The sequence below is a fragment of the Leucopleurus acutus genome, assembly GCF_964270905.1.
Source record: "Leucopleurus acutus genome assembly, chromosome: 14".
Classification (NCBI taxonomy): Eukaryota; Metazoa; Chordata; class Mammalia; order Artiodactyla; family Delphinidae; genus Leucopleurus; species Leucopleurus acutus.
The window spans coordinates 31,123,481-31,140,222 of NC_139156.1; the positions used below are offsets into that span (position 1 = coordinate 31,123,481).

The window sequence follows — 16,742 nt, forward strand, 5'->3', positions numbered from 1 at the left end:
GATGTTGGGGAGAAGGCTCAGAGAAGTCAAGTGATTTGCCGAAGGTCACGCAGCTATTAAATGGCAATAATGGGATTTGAACCCAGGACCTCTCTGGCTCTAAAGCACATGCTTTTAATCAACCTGCCTCCACAGGTGAACAATACAAAAGTTGCAGGCAGGAAGTGCCTTCAGGAAGAATTCCTTGCATGGGAATCAGCCTGGGGCTACTGCCTTTTGAGGTCAAGAGGACACCTGAGTGCTGGGCTTTGAAGCGCTGGAAAGCAGATGGAGACCAAGGTGGGCTGAGCAAGCCCTGGGGACAGTGCAAGAAGAGTAGAATTCTCAGCAGCCCTCTAGAGCAGCCCTATGCTCCCTTGCCCTGACCTCTGTCACACTCTGGTTTGCAAACTGATGTGTGCAGGGACACCAGAGACTTAGCAAGGGGTGCTTCCATATAAGATTCTATATGATTCTATTATAAGATTCTATTAAAACTACTGGAGGATGCCCTGGTCATGGTGATCCTTACTCCACTTTATAGAAGAGAGCCTCACTTGTCACTCATCCTGAATCCCACTGCGTGCATCGGCTGGGGTACCAAAACCTCTGAGCGTTAAAGGGAAAATGAGAACGCTTGGTCACAGAGCAGCCTTCTTTGATGATGAGTCAAGGCATCTAGACCTGGCTTTCTCCTGTCTTTTCCTATCTGTGTGAATTTCTGTTAAGGGGGTTGCTTGGTGCTTAGTGGAGTATTTTGAATTCAGAACAACTGAAATAGAGTAAGTTAATGACAGTGATTCTTTTAAGTATAACTGCAATGTTTTCTGGACTTCTAATGTTTCAAGATATGTGGATAAAAACCAAGATGAATAATTCCTTGTTTTCCTTCTGATGCAGCCTGTGTCATTCAATAAGGTGGTTAAATCTATTTTAGCAAATCACATCATGAAACATTTATTACAGCTACAGTCAATCCTCATCTTATAAAATGTTTACTATTTTTTTTACTTCTAATGAACAAAATAAAAAAGACGTTTAAACTCATGGTGAAAAATCATAAATGTCAGGCTCACAATATACATAAGGATATGTGGTTTTTAAAAATTATTTGGGAATACACGAGCACAAAAGTTTGAGCACTTCCGTGGCTCATTGGAGTCTTCCCAGGTCCTGTTAATCTACTCCCTTCTCCATCTGCCCTCTTGCTTCTCTTTCTGCTCTCAGAATGTGAGAAGTGTTCCTGATTATCTACCACTGTGAATACCGTCATTGACACAGACATTTTTTCTTTGAGGAAGAGATCGCACTGTATTGTGAACTTGTGCGAAGTCTTCAGGAAGGTGGGAGGGGCTCAGGACCGGCAGCTAGAAACCATCTTTGGCTGAGCCAGCTTTGTTACACATTTCAACAAGGTGAAAATAAGTGTACATTTCAAAGATTTAAGCAAATTTGAAGTTGTGCAACCATCACCACAATCCAGTTTTAGAACACTGCTACCACCTGGAAGAGTTCCTTCATGGTCACTTATAGTCAAGTCTCATTCCCGCCCCCAGCCATAGGCAGTCACTAACCTTTCTAGCTCTATAAACTTGCCTTTCTAGACGTTTCATATAAATGGAATCATATAATATGTAGTCTTCTGCATCTTGCTTCTTTCACTTAGCATGATGTTTTTGAGATTCATACATGTTGTAGCGTGTGTCAATAGTTTGCTCTTTTTAATTGCTAGGTGGTTTTCCATCGTATAGAGAGATCACATTTGTTTATCCATTCAACAGTTGATAGACGTTTAGGTTGTGTTCAAGTTTGGGGCAATCATTAATAAGCCTGCTGTTAACATTTGAGTATATGTCTTTGTGTGGACCTGTGTTTTCATTTCTTTTGGGAAGATATCTAGGAGTGGAATTGCTGGATCTTGTGATAAGTTTAACTTTTTAGGAAAATGCCAAGTAGCTTTCCCTAGGGAGTATACCATTTTACATCCCTACTAGCAATGTATGAGGTTTCCCAATTCTCTACACCATAAGCCTGAGTTTTAATCAGTCTTTGTTACTTAAAGGCCTTCTCAGTTTTTGTTTTACTGTTTAGCGATGAGAATAGATTGGCTCTTCCAACTCCTCAAGTCCCTGAATTTCTGGACTCTCTCCATTCCTTTTCATTCCCACTATAAATTGCTCAATTCTTTTTTTAAAAAATTCAATTTATTTAAACAGCAATAAAACAAAGAGTTCACCTATTTCTTCCACCTATTTCTCTTCACCTATTTCATATATATATGAAATATCTATATAGATATAGATATAGATACACATATTTCACTTAGTATAATGCCCTCAACATTCATCCATGTTGTTGCAAATGGCAAGGTTTTGGGTTTTTTATGGCTGAATAATATGGACACTTTACGTTGTTTCCATATCTTGGCTATTGTAAATAATGCTGCAGTGAACATGGGGGTACAGATTTTGCTTCAAATTAGTATTTTCGTTTTCTTTAGATAAGTACTCAGAAGTGGAACTGCTGGATCACATGATAGTTCTATTTTTCATTTTTTGAGAAACCGCCATTCTGTTTTCCATAGTGGCCGCACCAATTTACATTCCCACCAACAGTGCATAAGGATTCCTTTTTCCTCACAACTTTGCCAACACTTGCTTTTCTAGTCGTTTTCATAACAGCCATTCTAACAGGTATGAGACGATATTTCACTGTGGTTTTGCATTTCCCTGATGATTAATGATGTGGAGCCTCTTTTCATGTACCTATTGGTCATCTGTATGTCTTTGGAAAAAATGTGTCTTCAGGTCTTCTGCTCATTTTTTAATTGGATTGTTTGTTTTTTGCTATTGAGTTGTATGAGTTCTGTATATATTTTGGATATTAACCCTTTATCAGAATATGGTTTGCAAATAATTTCTCCCATTCTGTAAGTTGCCTTTTCATTTTTGTCGATGGTTTCCTCTCAATGCAGAAGACTTTTAGTTTGATATAGTCTCACTTATTTATTTATTTAAAATTTTACTTTATTTATTTATTTTTGGTTGCATTGGGTCTTCGTTGCTGTGCGTGGGCTTTCTCTAGTTGCGGCGAGCAGGGGCTACTCTTCGTTGTGGTGTGCAGGCCTCTCATCAGGGTGGCTTCTCTTGTTGCGGAGCACGGGCTCTAGGCGCATGGGCTTCAGCAGTTGTGGCATGTGGGCTCAATAGTTGTGGCTTGCGGTCTCTAGAGGGCAGGCTCAGTAGTTGTGGCACATGGGCTTAGTTGCTCCATGACACGTGGGATCTTCCCAGAGCAGGGCTCGAACCCATGTCCCCTGCATTGGCAGGTGGACTCTCAACCACTGCACCACCAGGGAAGTCCTCGCCTATTTATTTTTGATTTTGTTGCTTTTGCTTTTCTATGTCATATTCAAAAAAATCATTGTCAAGACTTATGTCAAGGAGCTTACTGCCTATGTTTTCTTCTAGCAGTTTTATGATTTCAGGTCTTATGTCCAAGTCTTTAATCCATTTTGAGTTAATTTTTGTGTATGGTATAAGATAGTGGTCCAGTTTTTTTCTTTTGTATGTGGCTCCAATTTTCTCAACATCATTTATTGAAGAGACTGTCCTTTCCCCATTGTATATTTTTGGCTTCTCTCTCATAAATTAATTGACCATATAAGCATGGGTTTATTTCTGGGCTCTCTATTTGGTTCCATTGATCAATGTATCTGTTTTTATGCCAATACCATACTGTTTTAATTATTACCACTTTGTAATATAGTTTGAAATCAGGGAGCATGATGCCTCCATGCCCAGTTCTTTTTAAAGCCCTTATCTTTCTTGTAGTATCTTGTCAAACACAGCTAATGGTAACCAAGATGTGCTATTGACATTCTGACTCCCCATCTCTTCACTTAAAGCCATAAGCTCATTTAGTTCATCATCTGTCTTCCAAGTTAATGCAGACAATAGTTTTACCAAATACTTCATCACTGTGTAATATTGATTGCCTTCTTCCAGCTTTCAGTAATAGTTTCCTTGATACCCACTACCTGGCCCAAAGACAATGGATTTTTGTTACCAAGAAACATACCACTTCCGATAGCAATTTCTGTATTAGTCAGGGTAAAGAGGTTGTGCTGCAGTAACAAATAGCCCCAAATCTCAGGTACTTATAAAAATAATGGTTTCTATTTTCCTCATTCATGTTACATATCCATCCTAATCAGCCATCCCTCTGTTCCATATCATATTTACTCCAGAACTTAGGGTTTTAGAGTCACCCCTATCTAAGCCACTGCTTTTCCTCTGGGAGAGGGAACGAGGATGTGGTGAATCATACACTAGCTCTTAAAGCTCCTTCTCACATTTGATTAGCCAGAACAGGTGAAGTGGCCAATCCTGACATCAATGGGGAAGGGAAATAGAATCTTTTCCCAGGGAAGGGAAGCAAATATTATGAACATTAGTATCATTTATTATATTATGCTTTTTAAAAAAATATCCTGAAAACTCTGAAGAAGGGAGAAACAGCTGTCATTGTGTGGTGGTTTTGCCCACAGCTGCCTACAGTGACAGTAAGACAGGGTGACCTTTCAAAATACCTTACAGACCTAGGCCTTTGACCTTTATTGTGGTTGTCCCCAGCCCTGTGGCTTTGATGCACAGATTTATTATCCGTTGTTCTTTTTCTACCAGTCCTATCTCTTAGGCTCAGGAAGAAATTTGACTGGATGGACTATCTTTTCTAGAGTTTACTACTCAGTTTCCAATACCCTCTGGACCACTAGTAAATTCATTCCTTGATCTCCAGCTTAAACTGATCCATTTCTGTTTTTTCTTCCCAGCTGTCTTTTGGGGAGACATTGCCTTAGATGAAGAGGACCTGAAGTTATTTCACATCAACCAAACCCGTGACTGGATCAAGGAGTCAGTGGAGGAAACAGGACACAGCACGGGTAAGTACTGCGTCCCCTTCACCCCTGCCCTGGAGAGAAGGGTCAGGGGCTCCAGCACGGGGCGATGTGGACCACGAGTCATAGGTATTTGACCTGTCAGTCCAGTGCCCACCTGTCAATGGAAAACCAGAGGGGTCACCCCTTGTCTGTTGCAGGCTGTGAAGCTGGAGCCTCCAAGTTTGCTTATCCTTCTAAGAAAATCTTCATTAGAGTCTTTATCCAAAGATTCAACCCTGAGCTCAGAGTTCAGAGCTGAACTCAACATAGGTTCTCAGGACTCTGGCCTCAGGGTCCAGAACTTCCCAAATGGAGAGTATTCCTGGATGGGCTCCATGTATTCCTGGATGGGCACATCTGATGGTGATGCTGATACTGATTAGCAGTGGGAAGATGCTTGCCTGGGGCCGGGGCGGGGTGGTATCGTGCACTTGTTTGGCCTACAAACCAGGTGACAATCCCCTGGGGGCAGGAAACACAGATTGGGTGTCAGACTTTGATTACTCTTCTCCTTTGATTACTTTTCCTCCTTGCCTTCACCTTGGGGTGAATAGTAATGAGACTGGTCTCCTGATTTCTCCTCACCTCCCTGCCTGCTGGGCTCAGATGCCTCCCCTCTGTGGAATCTCCATTCTCAGAAGCAGCCCCAGGCACTGAGCTGTGGGAGCTGATAGGCTGTGTGGCTTATTATTTGGTGACCAAGGCTCTTGTGTGCCTCATGCTACACTGTCTCTGCTACCTGCCACCCCTCCACCCACCCTCCCTTCCTTTCTCTCGAGGATTTTAAAAAATTGTGGTAAGAACACTTAACATGAGATCTACTGTCTTAACAAAATTTTAAGTGTACAATACAGTACCATAAGCTACAAGCGTGATGTGATACAGCAGATCTCCAGAACATTCATCTTGTATAACTGAAGTTTATACACCACCCCCCTTTTTTAGTACCTATCACGGATCTAATGCGGTGCTGGTGAGAGAAAGAGGAATAAGATGTGACCTCTGACTTCAAGGAGACCTTTCACGCCAGGCAGACAGGGTGGACAAGCTTGCTAACGTCTCCAAAGTTCAGTCTTCCTATCTGTAAAATGGGGATGAAACCAGCACTCACTTCAGCAGGGGTTGGGAGGATCGACTCCAAAAGTAACAGGCTAACCTTGTGCCTAGCACATGGCATGTTCTCAGGCAAAGGCAGATGTTATCGCTAAGCACCCCAGTCCGGAGGAATGAGACTGAAGTGTAGATAGATAAACTGTAATTCCTCATGACACGAGCTACAATGAATCAAGAGCAGTGGGAAGAAGATGGGCCAAGAAAGGCATCATGGGAATGGGCACTCTTGCTTTGTGTCTTGAAGGATGAGTAGGAGTTCCTTAGGGAAAGAATCAAGAAAAGATATTTCAGCAGAGGAGAAACTGTGTGCAGAGGCAGGGAGTACGAGAGGGGCTGTCTTAAGTTGAGGAACAGGGGAAAGGTGTGGGTCACTGGAGGGTGGCTCTTGCGGGGGGCTATCGTAGAGAGAAGCACCAGGAGAAGTTGCTGGGGTAGACGATGAAGGTGCCTGTTGGCGGGGTGGGTGGGAATGTGCCCAGAGTAGGAGGCAACTCCCCTGGTGCCTGTTGCGCTGATGAGCTGGAGCTCTCCCCTGTGGGTGGCAGGGGTCCTGCCCAAGGTTTCTGAATAAGAGCGTGATGTGCTCATCTTTGGCTTGGGGGAGTCTTGGTGGAGCCCCCTCTCCCGCTGCTCTCCACAGCCCACCAGCTGCTGGGCTCCGCGCTGGTTGCTTGGGCAGCCTCACCATGCGGCTTGCTGGTGGTGATGATGGGAGAGGGGTTGTCAAGGCAACCCCTTTCCCTCTGCTGATGAACCTGGTGGATTCCAAGTACATCCCCAAAGCCCCCCATCCCTGAGTGTCTTGCAAGGCTCCAAGATTCCACCAGAACTAATTCACCAATTCTTCATTTCAGTATTTCCTGGCACAAAAGGCCCTGCGATCTGTATCCACTTGGGAGGGAAGGAGAATATATTGTATTCATGTTTCTGGATGTGGTCCCAATTCATTCATTCACTCACTCACTCACTCACTTATTCATTGAAACCTCTATGGAGTGTTCACTTTGTGCCAGGTCTTGTGCCAGACCCTGAGATGGTATAGACTGAGGTTTCTCTTTTTTTTTTTTTTTTTTTACGGTACGCGGGCCTCTCCCTGCTGTGGCCTCTCCTGCTGCGGAGCACAGGCTCTGGACGCACAGGCTCAGCGGCCATGGCTCATGGGCCTAGCCACTCCGCGGCATGTGGGATCTTCCCGGAACGGGGCATGAACCCGTGTCCCCTGCATCGGCAGGCGGACTCTCAACCACTGAGCCACCAGGGAAGCCCTGAGGTTTCTCTTTTTAAGGACTTACCAGCTATTGGAGGAAATAGATGCGGAAACCAAAAAGGGTAAAGAGTGAGAGGTGGAGGTGGGGTGTCCCAGGAAGCGCAGTGGGAGTGGAGGGCACTAAGAAGAACTGGGACCATTGCTGTGGGGAGAGCCAGAAAGGCCTCCCAGAGGAGGGGGTCCTGGGGAGGTGGAGGGGTTTCCCAGGCTGGAGAAGAAGGAGTCAGAGGGTAGAGAAGGACATTCCAGACCGAGGGAGTCGTCCTTCTTGGGGTGGGAACTGGGATGGCAACCTACACTAAGGAGGTTACATGCTTCCTTCTTGTCCAGTGGTTGGTTCCCTCTTTCTGGGGGGGTGGTAGGGCTGTGCCCAGAGTGGGGGGTGCCTCCCACCGCTCATGGGGACATGAGCAGCTACAGGAGCTAGGCCAGGCTCCACACAGGATGTAGGGATGAGGAAGGCAAGAGGGCAAAGGCTGTCACAAGGCCAGGGGTCCTCATCACCAGTGGTCGGGAGGAGGGAGGAACGATTAGGCACGTTTTTGGTGTCTGGCTCTATGATTATCACTTCTTCGGATTTGGGGGACCTCTCGTGGATGTTTTGAAAAGTCCATTTGAATTTTAAATGGGGTTTTGGAATCCAGATTATTTTTCACACCATTGTATACACAACCTTAATTGAGGTCTAACAAAAGGCAGCATCTCTTCATAATTCTGTCACTCCAAGTCATCATACGCTCCCCCCTCCCCCCACCCCGCCAGATTCTTACCTGGAGGCCTAGAGAAATTGATCTGATTGTAACTTCGTGTGATTTAATATTTTTTTGTTTGTTTGTTTTTGCGGTACGCAGGCCTCTCACTGTTGTGGCCTCTCCCGTTGTGGAGCACAGGCTCTGGACGCGCAGGCTCAGCGTCCATGGCTCACGGGCCCAGCCGCTCTGCGGCATGTGGGATCTTCCCAGACCGGGGCATGAACCCGTGTCCCCTGCATCGGCAGGCGGACTCTCAACCACTGCGCCACCAGGGAAGCCCTGATTTAATTTTTTAACTTTCCTTTTTGCACTATTACTTTAGTACTTAAAACTAGTGAACTCACGTAGCTCAAACATAGAGTGTGATGTACTTTTACATGTGTTCATGTCCACGTAACCACCACCCAGACCAAGGGATGGAACATTTCCAGACCCCTGGAGACTCCCTCATGCCTCCTTCCAGCCAGCACCCACCCCCCAGCAGCCACTAGTCTGACCTCTCTCCACACAGATGCATTTTATTTTTCTTTTTATTTATTTTTTGGTCATGTTGGGTTTTCATTCCTGTGGACAGGCTTTCTCTAGTTGCGAGAGCGAGTGCTTCTCTTGTTGTAGAGCATGGAGTCTAGGCACACGGGCTTCAGTAATTGCAGCACGCGGGCTCAGTAGCTGTGGCTCACGGGCTTAGTTGCTCAGCGGCATGTGGGATATTCCCAGACCAGGGATCGAACCCATGTCCCCTGCACTGGCAGGCAGATTCTTAACCACAGCACCACCAGGGAAGTCCCCGCAGATGCATTTTACCTGCATGAATGGAACCATGCAGTGTGTGTTTGTGTCTGTCTCCTTTCCCTCAGCTTTGTGGCTGTGAAATTCCCCCATGTTGTTGGGTGGAGCGCTGGTTTGTCCTTTCATCTTTTGCAGTGTTCTCCTGAATGAATGTACCCTGGTTTATTCATTCTTCTGTTGACAGCCATTTGGACAGTTGACAGTTTGGGGCTATGATAACTAAAGCTGCTATTGTCTTTCTTGTACATATCCTTCGGCACTCATTTCCAGGAATGGAATTGCTGGGTCACAGGGTATATGTAAGTTATTAGTAGAATCAGTCAGATTTCCCAAGTGGTAGTACCAGTTTACACTCTGTGTGGGTACACATGGATTTGGAAAGCAGGGAAGGGGGTGGGGGGTGACCACGCAGGATCCAAGGAGGCCTTTGGGTCTTGGTCTCTCTGGCTTGGGGACCCCACTCACACCTCCAGACCTGCACAGCATAGGACACCATCACAAATGCTCAGGGTTGGTCCTGTCAGCAATCCTTCTGCTGTCCTTGGGGGACCTGCCATGGCACAGCATGGGGACCCAAGCTTGGCAAATGTGAGTGAGAGACCCCAGAGAGAGTCTGGGCCTTGGCCAGCCACCATGGCAGTTGACCGCCATGGTCAGCCTCATGGTCTAAGAACCTGAGTACCTGTCTTCTTTTTCCTTCTCCCCTGTGAGCTGAGAGAGGGCAGAGTCCACATATATTTGACTTTGGATCCCTCAGAGGTGGCCCGGCACTTTGTCTCTAGAAGGCACTGGCCAGCATTGTTGGATAGGGGAGAGGGAAGAGATAGACAGAGACTGGCAGGCCCTGGAGCATCTCCCAGGGGTCTTGGGGTGAAGAACTCCCACAGGGCTTTGCTCCCAGGAGGGCAGTGAAAGCGCTGGCCACCATCACAGGCTTTGGTCTCAGACTGTCTGGGCTTGAATCCTCAAGCTGGGCCTCAGTTTCTTCATCTGTCAAATGGGAATAGTAATAATCCTTACCTCAGAGTGATGTTGTGAAGAGAAAAGGAAAGAATACGTGGAAAGTGCTGAGCGCAGTGCCTGGCATATAAGAAATGTGCAATAAATATCAACTCTGCCTTCTCTTCCTTATTATTATTATTAGTAATATTTGCAGAAAGAACACTGACCTGGGAGGGTTTAAGGCTAAAGTGGAGAATGGGAGAAATTTGCTACGTGCTGGAGGGAACTTTGGGGGCTTGGGCAAGAGGCCTTTGAAACATGTACCTTTCTGGTGTTTCCTCCTTCCCAAGCTTGAGATATGTATTTTTTTTTCCACTATGTTTTTATGGCAAGGTGATTCTTACACTGATCAATTTTCTCTGAGGGCCAATAGTACTTTGCATCTATCTAAAATAGTTATTTTATTTTCAGAATGGGAATATTTTAAATTATTTTTGCTGATTAAACTAACACTGCTAGTTGTTAAAAAAAAAAAAAGTCCAATAGCTCAAAATTGTAGAAAGTAAAAAGTGAAAATCCCCTTTTATCCCAGCCCTGGGGGTCCCCATCATGATCTGTTTGCTGGATTCCTTCCAGCCTTACTGTGCTCAGGCCATGTGCAGATATTTTTAAACATAAAACGAATTTTTCTTAACACCCTGTTGTGTAACCTGCGTCTTTAACACCACACCATGGACATCTTTTCACGTGGTACTTTGAGGTCTATCACATTTAATATGCAACTCTGCCACCATTTATCGAATGAATCCATACAGGTGGACATGACGGTTGTTTCCCTTCTTTTCTGTAGTATTTTTTTCTATTAGAAATGTTGATGCTGTGAACAACACTGTGCTATTGTTCTTTAAACATTTGCTTTGATTAAAAAAAAAAAATTTAAAAGGAACCACACCTTTATCTGCTCTTTCTACTTCCACATGTGTGAAAGGATGCGTTCTTAGATATCGGTTATTTCATTTCCAAGCTTTGGTAATTGCCCCTGGTTTTTTGGGTGGTGGCGTGGGAAGGAGGTGGATGGGATGCAATGCAGCCCCAGATGCCTCCTTTCCCTGGTTTATCCAGTGAACTTGAAGCTGCTTTCCTGGTTGCAGAATGAAACGATGTCATTGCCTTAGAAGTGATCTAGTCTCCCTCGTTTCATAGATGTGCCCAATGTCCCACATTCAGTCAGTGGAAGAAACAGAACGAGAACCCAGGTTTCCCATCTCCTAGGCTGTGTCCTCCATTGTACCAACCCATCTGCCATGTTGCCAGGTGGAAGGAATGGAAAACAACAGAGGTGCATGCAGTCATTCCTTTGCCAGCCCTGGGAAAGTAGCTGGAGTCTTTCTGGACCAGGAAGCGAGCAAAGACCTTGTGCCCGGGTTGGTATGAGAGCCCACTCAGGGTGCTGTGCTGGCCACAGAAAAAAAGCCTCTGAGAGCTCTCGGGCCCCCAGTAGGGAGCATCCTCGCTGTTCACTTAGGACCCCGGGCTCGTGGTGATTACTTCCGATCAGTCTCCCTGCCTCCAGTCTCTGCTTCCGCATCCTGCTTCCAGGTGATCTTCCTGGACCTGACCTTGCAACCACCGTATTGGGTTGAATAGTGTCCCCCCCAAATTTATGTCTACTTGAACCCCAGAATGTGACCTCATTTGGAAATAGAGTCTTTGCACATCTAATTAGTTAAGGATCTTGAGATCAGCCTGGATTTAGGGGTGCCCTAAATCCAATGACCGGAGTCCTTATAAGAAGAGGAGAGGACTCAGAGAGACACACAGAGGAAGGCCACGTGAAAGAGAGAGGCAGAGGCTGGAATGATGCAGCCATAAGCCAGGGGGCACCAAGGATTGCCGGGAGCTGCCACAGACTAGGAAGAGGCAAGGAAGGACTCTTGCAGAGCCTGCAGAGGGAGCGCGGCCCTGCCAACACCTTGACTTCAGGCTTCTAGCCTTCAGAACTGAGAGAGGACGGATTTCTGTTTTTAAGCCTCCACCTCTGTGGTAACTTGTTGCGGCAGCCCTAGATAACTGATACCCACTGTGTTTTCTAAAACCCTTCCATGGCTGCCTATCACTTATCAGAAACATTCCTTATCTGGCCCCCAAGGCCCTCCACGCTTTATCCACAACTTACATATCCGGCTCCCTTCCCGCCCCTCAGCCTCCTGCCAAACGCAGTGACGTCGTGTCTACAGGCCCCGAGTGTCCTTCCTTCCAGCCTTCTGTTCCAGCTCTGCCCTCTGCTCCAAGTCCCCATTCTACAGAAAAAGAACTGAAGGTCCACGGACAGCCTAAGGCTCACCCAGGGCCCTACATCTGGTGGGATTCATGATACCTCTTTAGTCAGCACAGCTGCCAGCTTGGGAGTCCACCTGGGTTGACAGCGCTGTTAAAATTAACCTTGTTTTTTGCCTCAGATGGAGAGAGCGCTATTTTCCCCCCATTTTCAGACAGTCCCGTTCCCCTGCCGTGAGAGCCTCCAGAGGAAGTGGCAGCAGCCTTTTGGATGTGCTTGGGGGCAAGGAGGCAAGAGCGCATTCTTCAGGGAGAGAAAGTCCTTCTGTGTGCATTTTATTTGCAGTGAGAAGAATGGGAGTTCTGGGCAGGCATGGGCCAAGCTGTTCTATGAATGGGGCCCTTGAATTAACATTGCCGAGTTTCCTAAAGCTGCTAATCGGATTAGCTGTGTAGTGAAGGAAGTACTTAGCTGGACACACACACAGATACAAGAGCAGGCACACACACACTCTCCCATCCTCCTGCATCCTCTTCGATGTGGTGGTGCAGAACCTGACACCCCCATTTCTGAGTTCTGGGACACCTCACCCCCTAACCACACAAGGTGTGGAGGAAAGCCCCGTGTGGTTGATGTTTGGGGACTTTTTGGTTTTTTATTTCTTCCCTAAAGAGTCCTGGAAGCAAAGTTGGACATTCTCATCTTTGCAAATGTCTGGAAACTTGGAGAGGAAACCTCATCTTGCAGTTATCTCCCTCCGGGTAAGGGATCTGATTTCTTGCTCTTTGTAATGAAGACTCTGGAAGGGGAAATGGCTTTCATTGCTTATTGGCTCTGATGGAAGCTGATGTTTCCCGTCTTGTCTATTCTGAGCCACTGGGCCGTGTCCACCTCTATTTAAGAAACCAACCTTAGTCTAAACTCCTGCCGTCTGTGTAGGGCATCCACATAAGCCTAAGAGTTTGTGCATTTGAGTTCAAAATAATAAATTAGCAGGAGAGAGTCGAAGACGTTCGTTTGGCTAACTTGCCTCCTCTCCCTGGGCCTCATCACTCAGAGATGGACCCCACAGAGTCTTCAACTCCTTGAGTTCCTTTTCCTATGCTGTCTGTGACTTGGAGGGGCACATGCTACCGTCACCTGGTCTCAGTGTCCCCTCTGAAGAGAGGGTCTCCTGAAACCATATCCAACGGAATGACTACCTGCACCTGGATTTGAACGCTGGTGTTTCAGGCTGGAGAAAAGAGGGGACGCAAAGGCCATTGGGCATCGAGGGACTAAATTTAGGCACAAAAGGCTAAAACGCACCCGTGAGAGACCCTCATGTACTACACGGGTTTCTGGGTCCTGCCTTCCAAGGTTTGAGGTCTAAAAGGGACCCAACATCTCTGTCCCCAACATGTTTTTAGCTTTGAGGCCCTTGAGAGAACTCACGAGTGGGGCTGCTTTGAGCAGACCGATCGACAGGCTGCGGTGTTTCTGGCTCTGCTCCCATGGAGACGTTCCCCAGGCTTTGTAGACATGGCTTCGTCTTTTCATTAATTTTCTTTATTGGTGGTGGGAGTGCTGCTGACTGACCAGTGTCCAGGGAAGAAGTGGGGGCAGTGGTGGCTCCCTGTGACATCTGTAGAAAGGACAGTGTCCTGAGATTACGGATGAATGCCAGGTTAGACTTGCTGAGACAGTTAGTTGGGTTCAAGGCTGTCTTCTCTCACATCATGGAACACCGTCTCGGTGAGATCTGGTGGCCTCTGCCGCTGGGGCCACTGGAGTAGAGGGACAAGAAGCTGTCAGGGGGCACTCTTACTCGTCCTTTCCACTGTCTCCTCAAGAGCTTTGGAATGAGGTTTTGGGGACTTCTTTTCTCTAGGTGTATTGTACTTGACATTTTGTGGTTCCCACACCCTCTGAGAGTCTGATGAATATTTTCAGCACTTCTCCGAGAAAAACGAAAAAGGTACACACAAAATTTTGTTTGCAATTTCAAGAATTTTACTCCGTGGATCCCCAGTTATGCACCTCAAGTCCACAGCCCCCTTTTTCTGTCTGTTTCCACTCTGTTGGAGGTGTTCTCACGTGGACATCCTGGATCCTAGAGTTGCAGTGTAGAAAGGCATGGGTACTGGAGTCAGGCAGGCCTCCCTGGCCCTGTACTGACTAACTGCAGGAGTAAGGGAGCCTCCTTCCTTATTTGGAAAATGGGATTGGAGAGGGGGGGATTGGGCAAGTGTAGGAGGTAAAGCACTCATCCCAGAGTCTGACACCTCGTAGGTGCTCAAGAAATAGTAGCCGCATGGCTGCCTGTGTGCTGGGTCCTGCCTTCTCTCCTCCCCGGCCCACCTCTGTGTCTCAGACTCCACACTTCCTAGATGCCTTGGAAGTCTTCTCCTTTGCAGGACCCTGCCTGCACCCCCCTGGGGTCTCTGGAGCTGGACCTGCACCAATGTGACCTGACCAGATCCTTGGATTTAGATTCCACCAGCACATGGGGAATCTCTATCAATCCCCAACATAAAGCCTTTCCTAGTCCTCCTGAGTCAAACTCTAGGTCATGAAGTTGGCCAAACAGAGATCTGAGAATTGATTAGATGCTGGTTCTTCTTTGATAGCAACAACAAAAAGAATAGTAACAACTACAATTTGTTGTGTGCTAATTTTGTCTTAAATGAGCTCATTAATCTTTTTTTTTAGATTTATTTATTTATTTATTTATTTTTGGCTGTGTTGGGTCTTCGTTGCTGCGCGCGGTCTTTCTCTAGTTGTGGTGAGCAGGGTCTACTCTTAGTTGTGGTGCATGGGCTTCTCATTGCGGTGGCTTCTCTTGTTGCAGAACACGGGCTCCAGGTGCGCAGGCTTCAGTAGTGGGGCACACGAACTCAGTAGTTGTGGCTCGCGGGCTGTAGAGTGCAGGCTCAGTAGTTGCAGCGCATGGGCTTAGTTGCTCTGGCATGTGGGATCTTCCAGGACCGGGGATCGAACCTGTGTACCCTGCATTGGCAGGTGGATTCTTAACCACTGTGCCACCAGGGAAGTCTGATCTCATTTATCTTCAAGCAACAGCTCTATGTGGCAGGTACTGTTGATACCTACAGGTGTGTTCAGAGAGGTGAGTAACCTTTCTTTGATCACACAACTAATTATTGGCAGAGCCAAGATTAGGACCTAACTCTGTCTAATGTCAAAGGCTGCTTTTAGCCTCTTCACTCCATTCCTTCTGGAAATAGATGCTGGCATCACCACTAACCCTGTTGTCTTGAGCTGTGAAGACTTAGTCCCCCCACGACTACCTTTGAGAGGTGTTGGTAGAAGACATGGGCAAGTTCTACTCACTTCTGGGGCTGCACTTCATCCCGCCCTCTGTCATCTCAGGTTGCCATTCAGTGTGTGCCTTGCTGCATCCACCAGACTGTCAACAGCTGTGACTTGTCTTTGTTTGGCCTTGGCCCTCCCTCTTTAGTTCCAGCATCAGCCTGGGCACAGCGACAGCACCAGAGAAACCCTTGTGAGTTGAGGATGGAGTCTCAGGAGTGCATGATGTCCTCCTTGCCCCTCTGCTCCCCTGTTTGTTTGAATGTGTGATGCTTAGAGTGGGAGCCTGCAATGGAAGAAAGGCTTATGCTCAGGGGTGATGCACTTGGGCTGGGCAAGCCCAGATCACCTTGCAGGGAATGTCTGAAAGGGGCATTCTTTGGCCACATGGTCAATAGCTTGTCTTTACTGAGCCCTTCGGACAGAACCCCAGGTGTGGTTGTTAGGTCTTTTCCAAGGCAGAGAGGGGGTGCTGGCCTTCCTGCTCACTCCTCCAGGGCTCTGCTCAGCCCTTTTCTTCACAGACCTGCGCCCACTCCCCCCGCCCCACCGTTGACGGCTCCATTTCACCCCTGCCCCTCCCGTGGCAGTTCACCTTGGCTCCCATGGTCTAGAACTTCATCTTGATGGCTACACTGCTCCTCTGGCATGACCTACACTCCCCTTGTGTCAGTTCTGCTGACCCTCTCACACCACCTTCTTGATTACTGTCCTTTTCCCTCTCTCTCCTGCCTCTCCCTCTTTCCTTCCTTCAAGCAACAGATGCTAATTGGGACCTCTTCTGTGCGCAGCACCAAGGATACAGCCGTACCCACTTTTTTCTTCTGCCATTAAGGAGATGGAGGGTTTTTTTGTTTTGTTTTGTTTTTGTTTTTTTTTTGCGGTACACGGGCCTCTCACTGTTGTGGCATCTCCCGTTGTGGAGCACAGGCTACGGACGTGCAGGCTCAGTGGCCATGGCTCACAGGCTCAGCCGCTCCGCGGCATGTGGGATCTTCCCGGACCGGGGCACGAACCCGCGTCTCCTGCATCGGCAGGCGGACACTCAACCACTGCGCCACCAGGGAAGCCCGGAGATGGAGTTTTAATGATGGAAGTGATTATGGTCATGCTTTGGCAGTACTGGAGGAATGGGGCAGGCTGTGGTGGGGGAGGACCTGTGACCCTGCTGGTGTGGAGCCCCACCGACCTCCCAGAGGAGACATGGTCCAGTGGGCAGAACTCACACCTGGATAGAAAGCCCCAGGTAACAGTTGTCATCCAGGCAGAAGTTGGTGTTGGGTGTCCAGTTTGGGACACAGGGCCTGATGGGAGGCAGGAATGTTTGTGTGAGGCCAGAGACCCAGGCAAATAACATCAGAGAGGCCTTTA

At 47.3% G+C, this 16,742-nt stretch overlaps 1 protein-coding gene across 1 annotated transcript in view; it reads left to right on the top strand.

The window, feature by feature from the left end:
- Positions 1-16,742, top strand: part of TLL2 (tolloid like 2) — a gene marked incomplete at both ends in the record, with an annotated part of 128,531 nt that overhangs the window by 25,578 nt on the left and 86,211 nt on the right. The window contains one exon of the mRNA XM_082854393.1: positions 4,814-4,924. Coding sequence (XP_082710519.1) covers positions 4,814-4,924 — 111 coding nt within the window. The remainder of the gene's footprint in view (positions 1-4,813; positions 4,925-16,742) is intronic.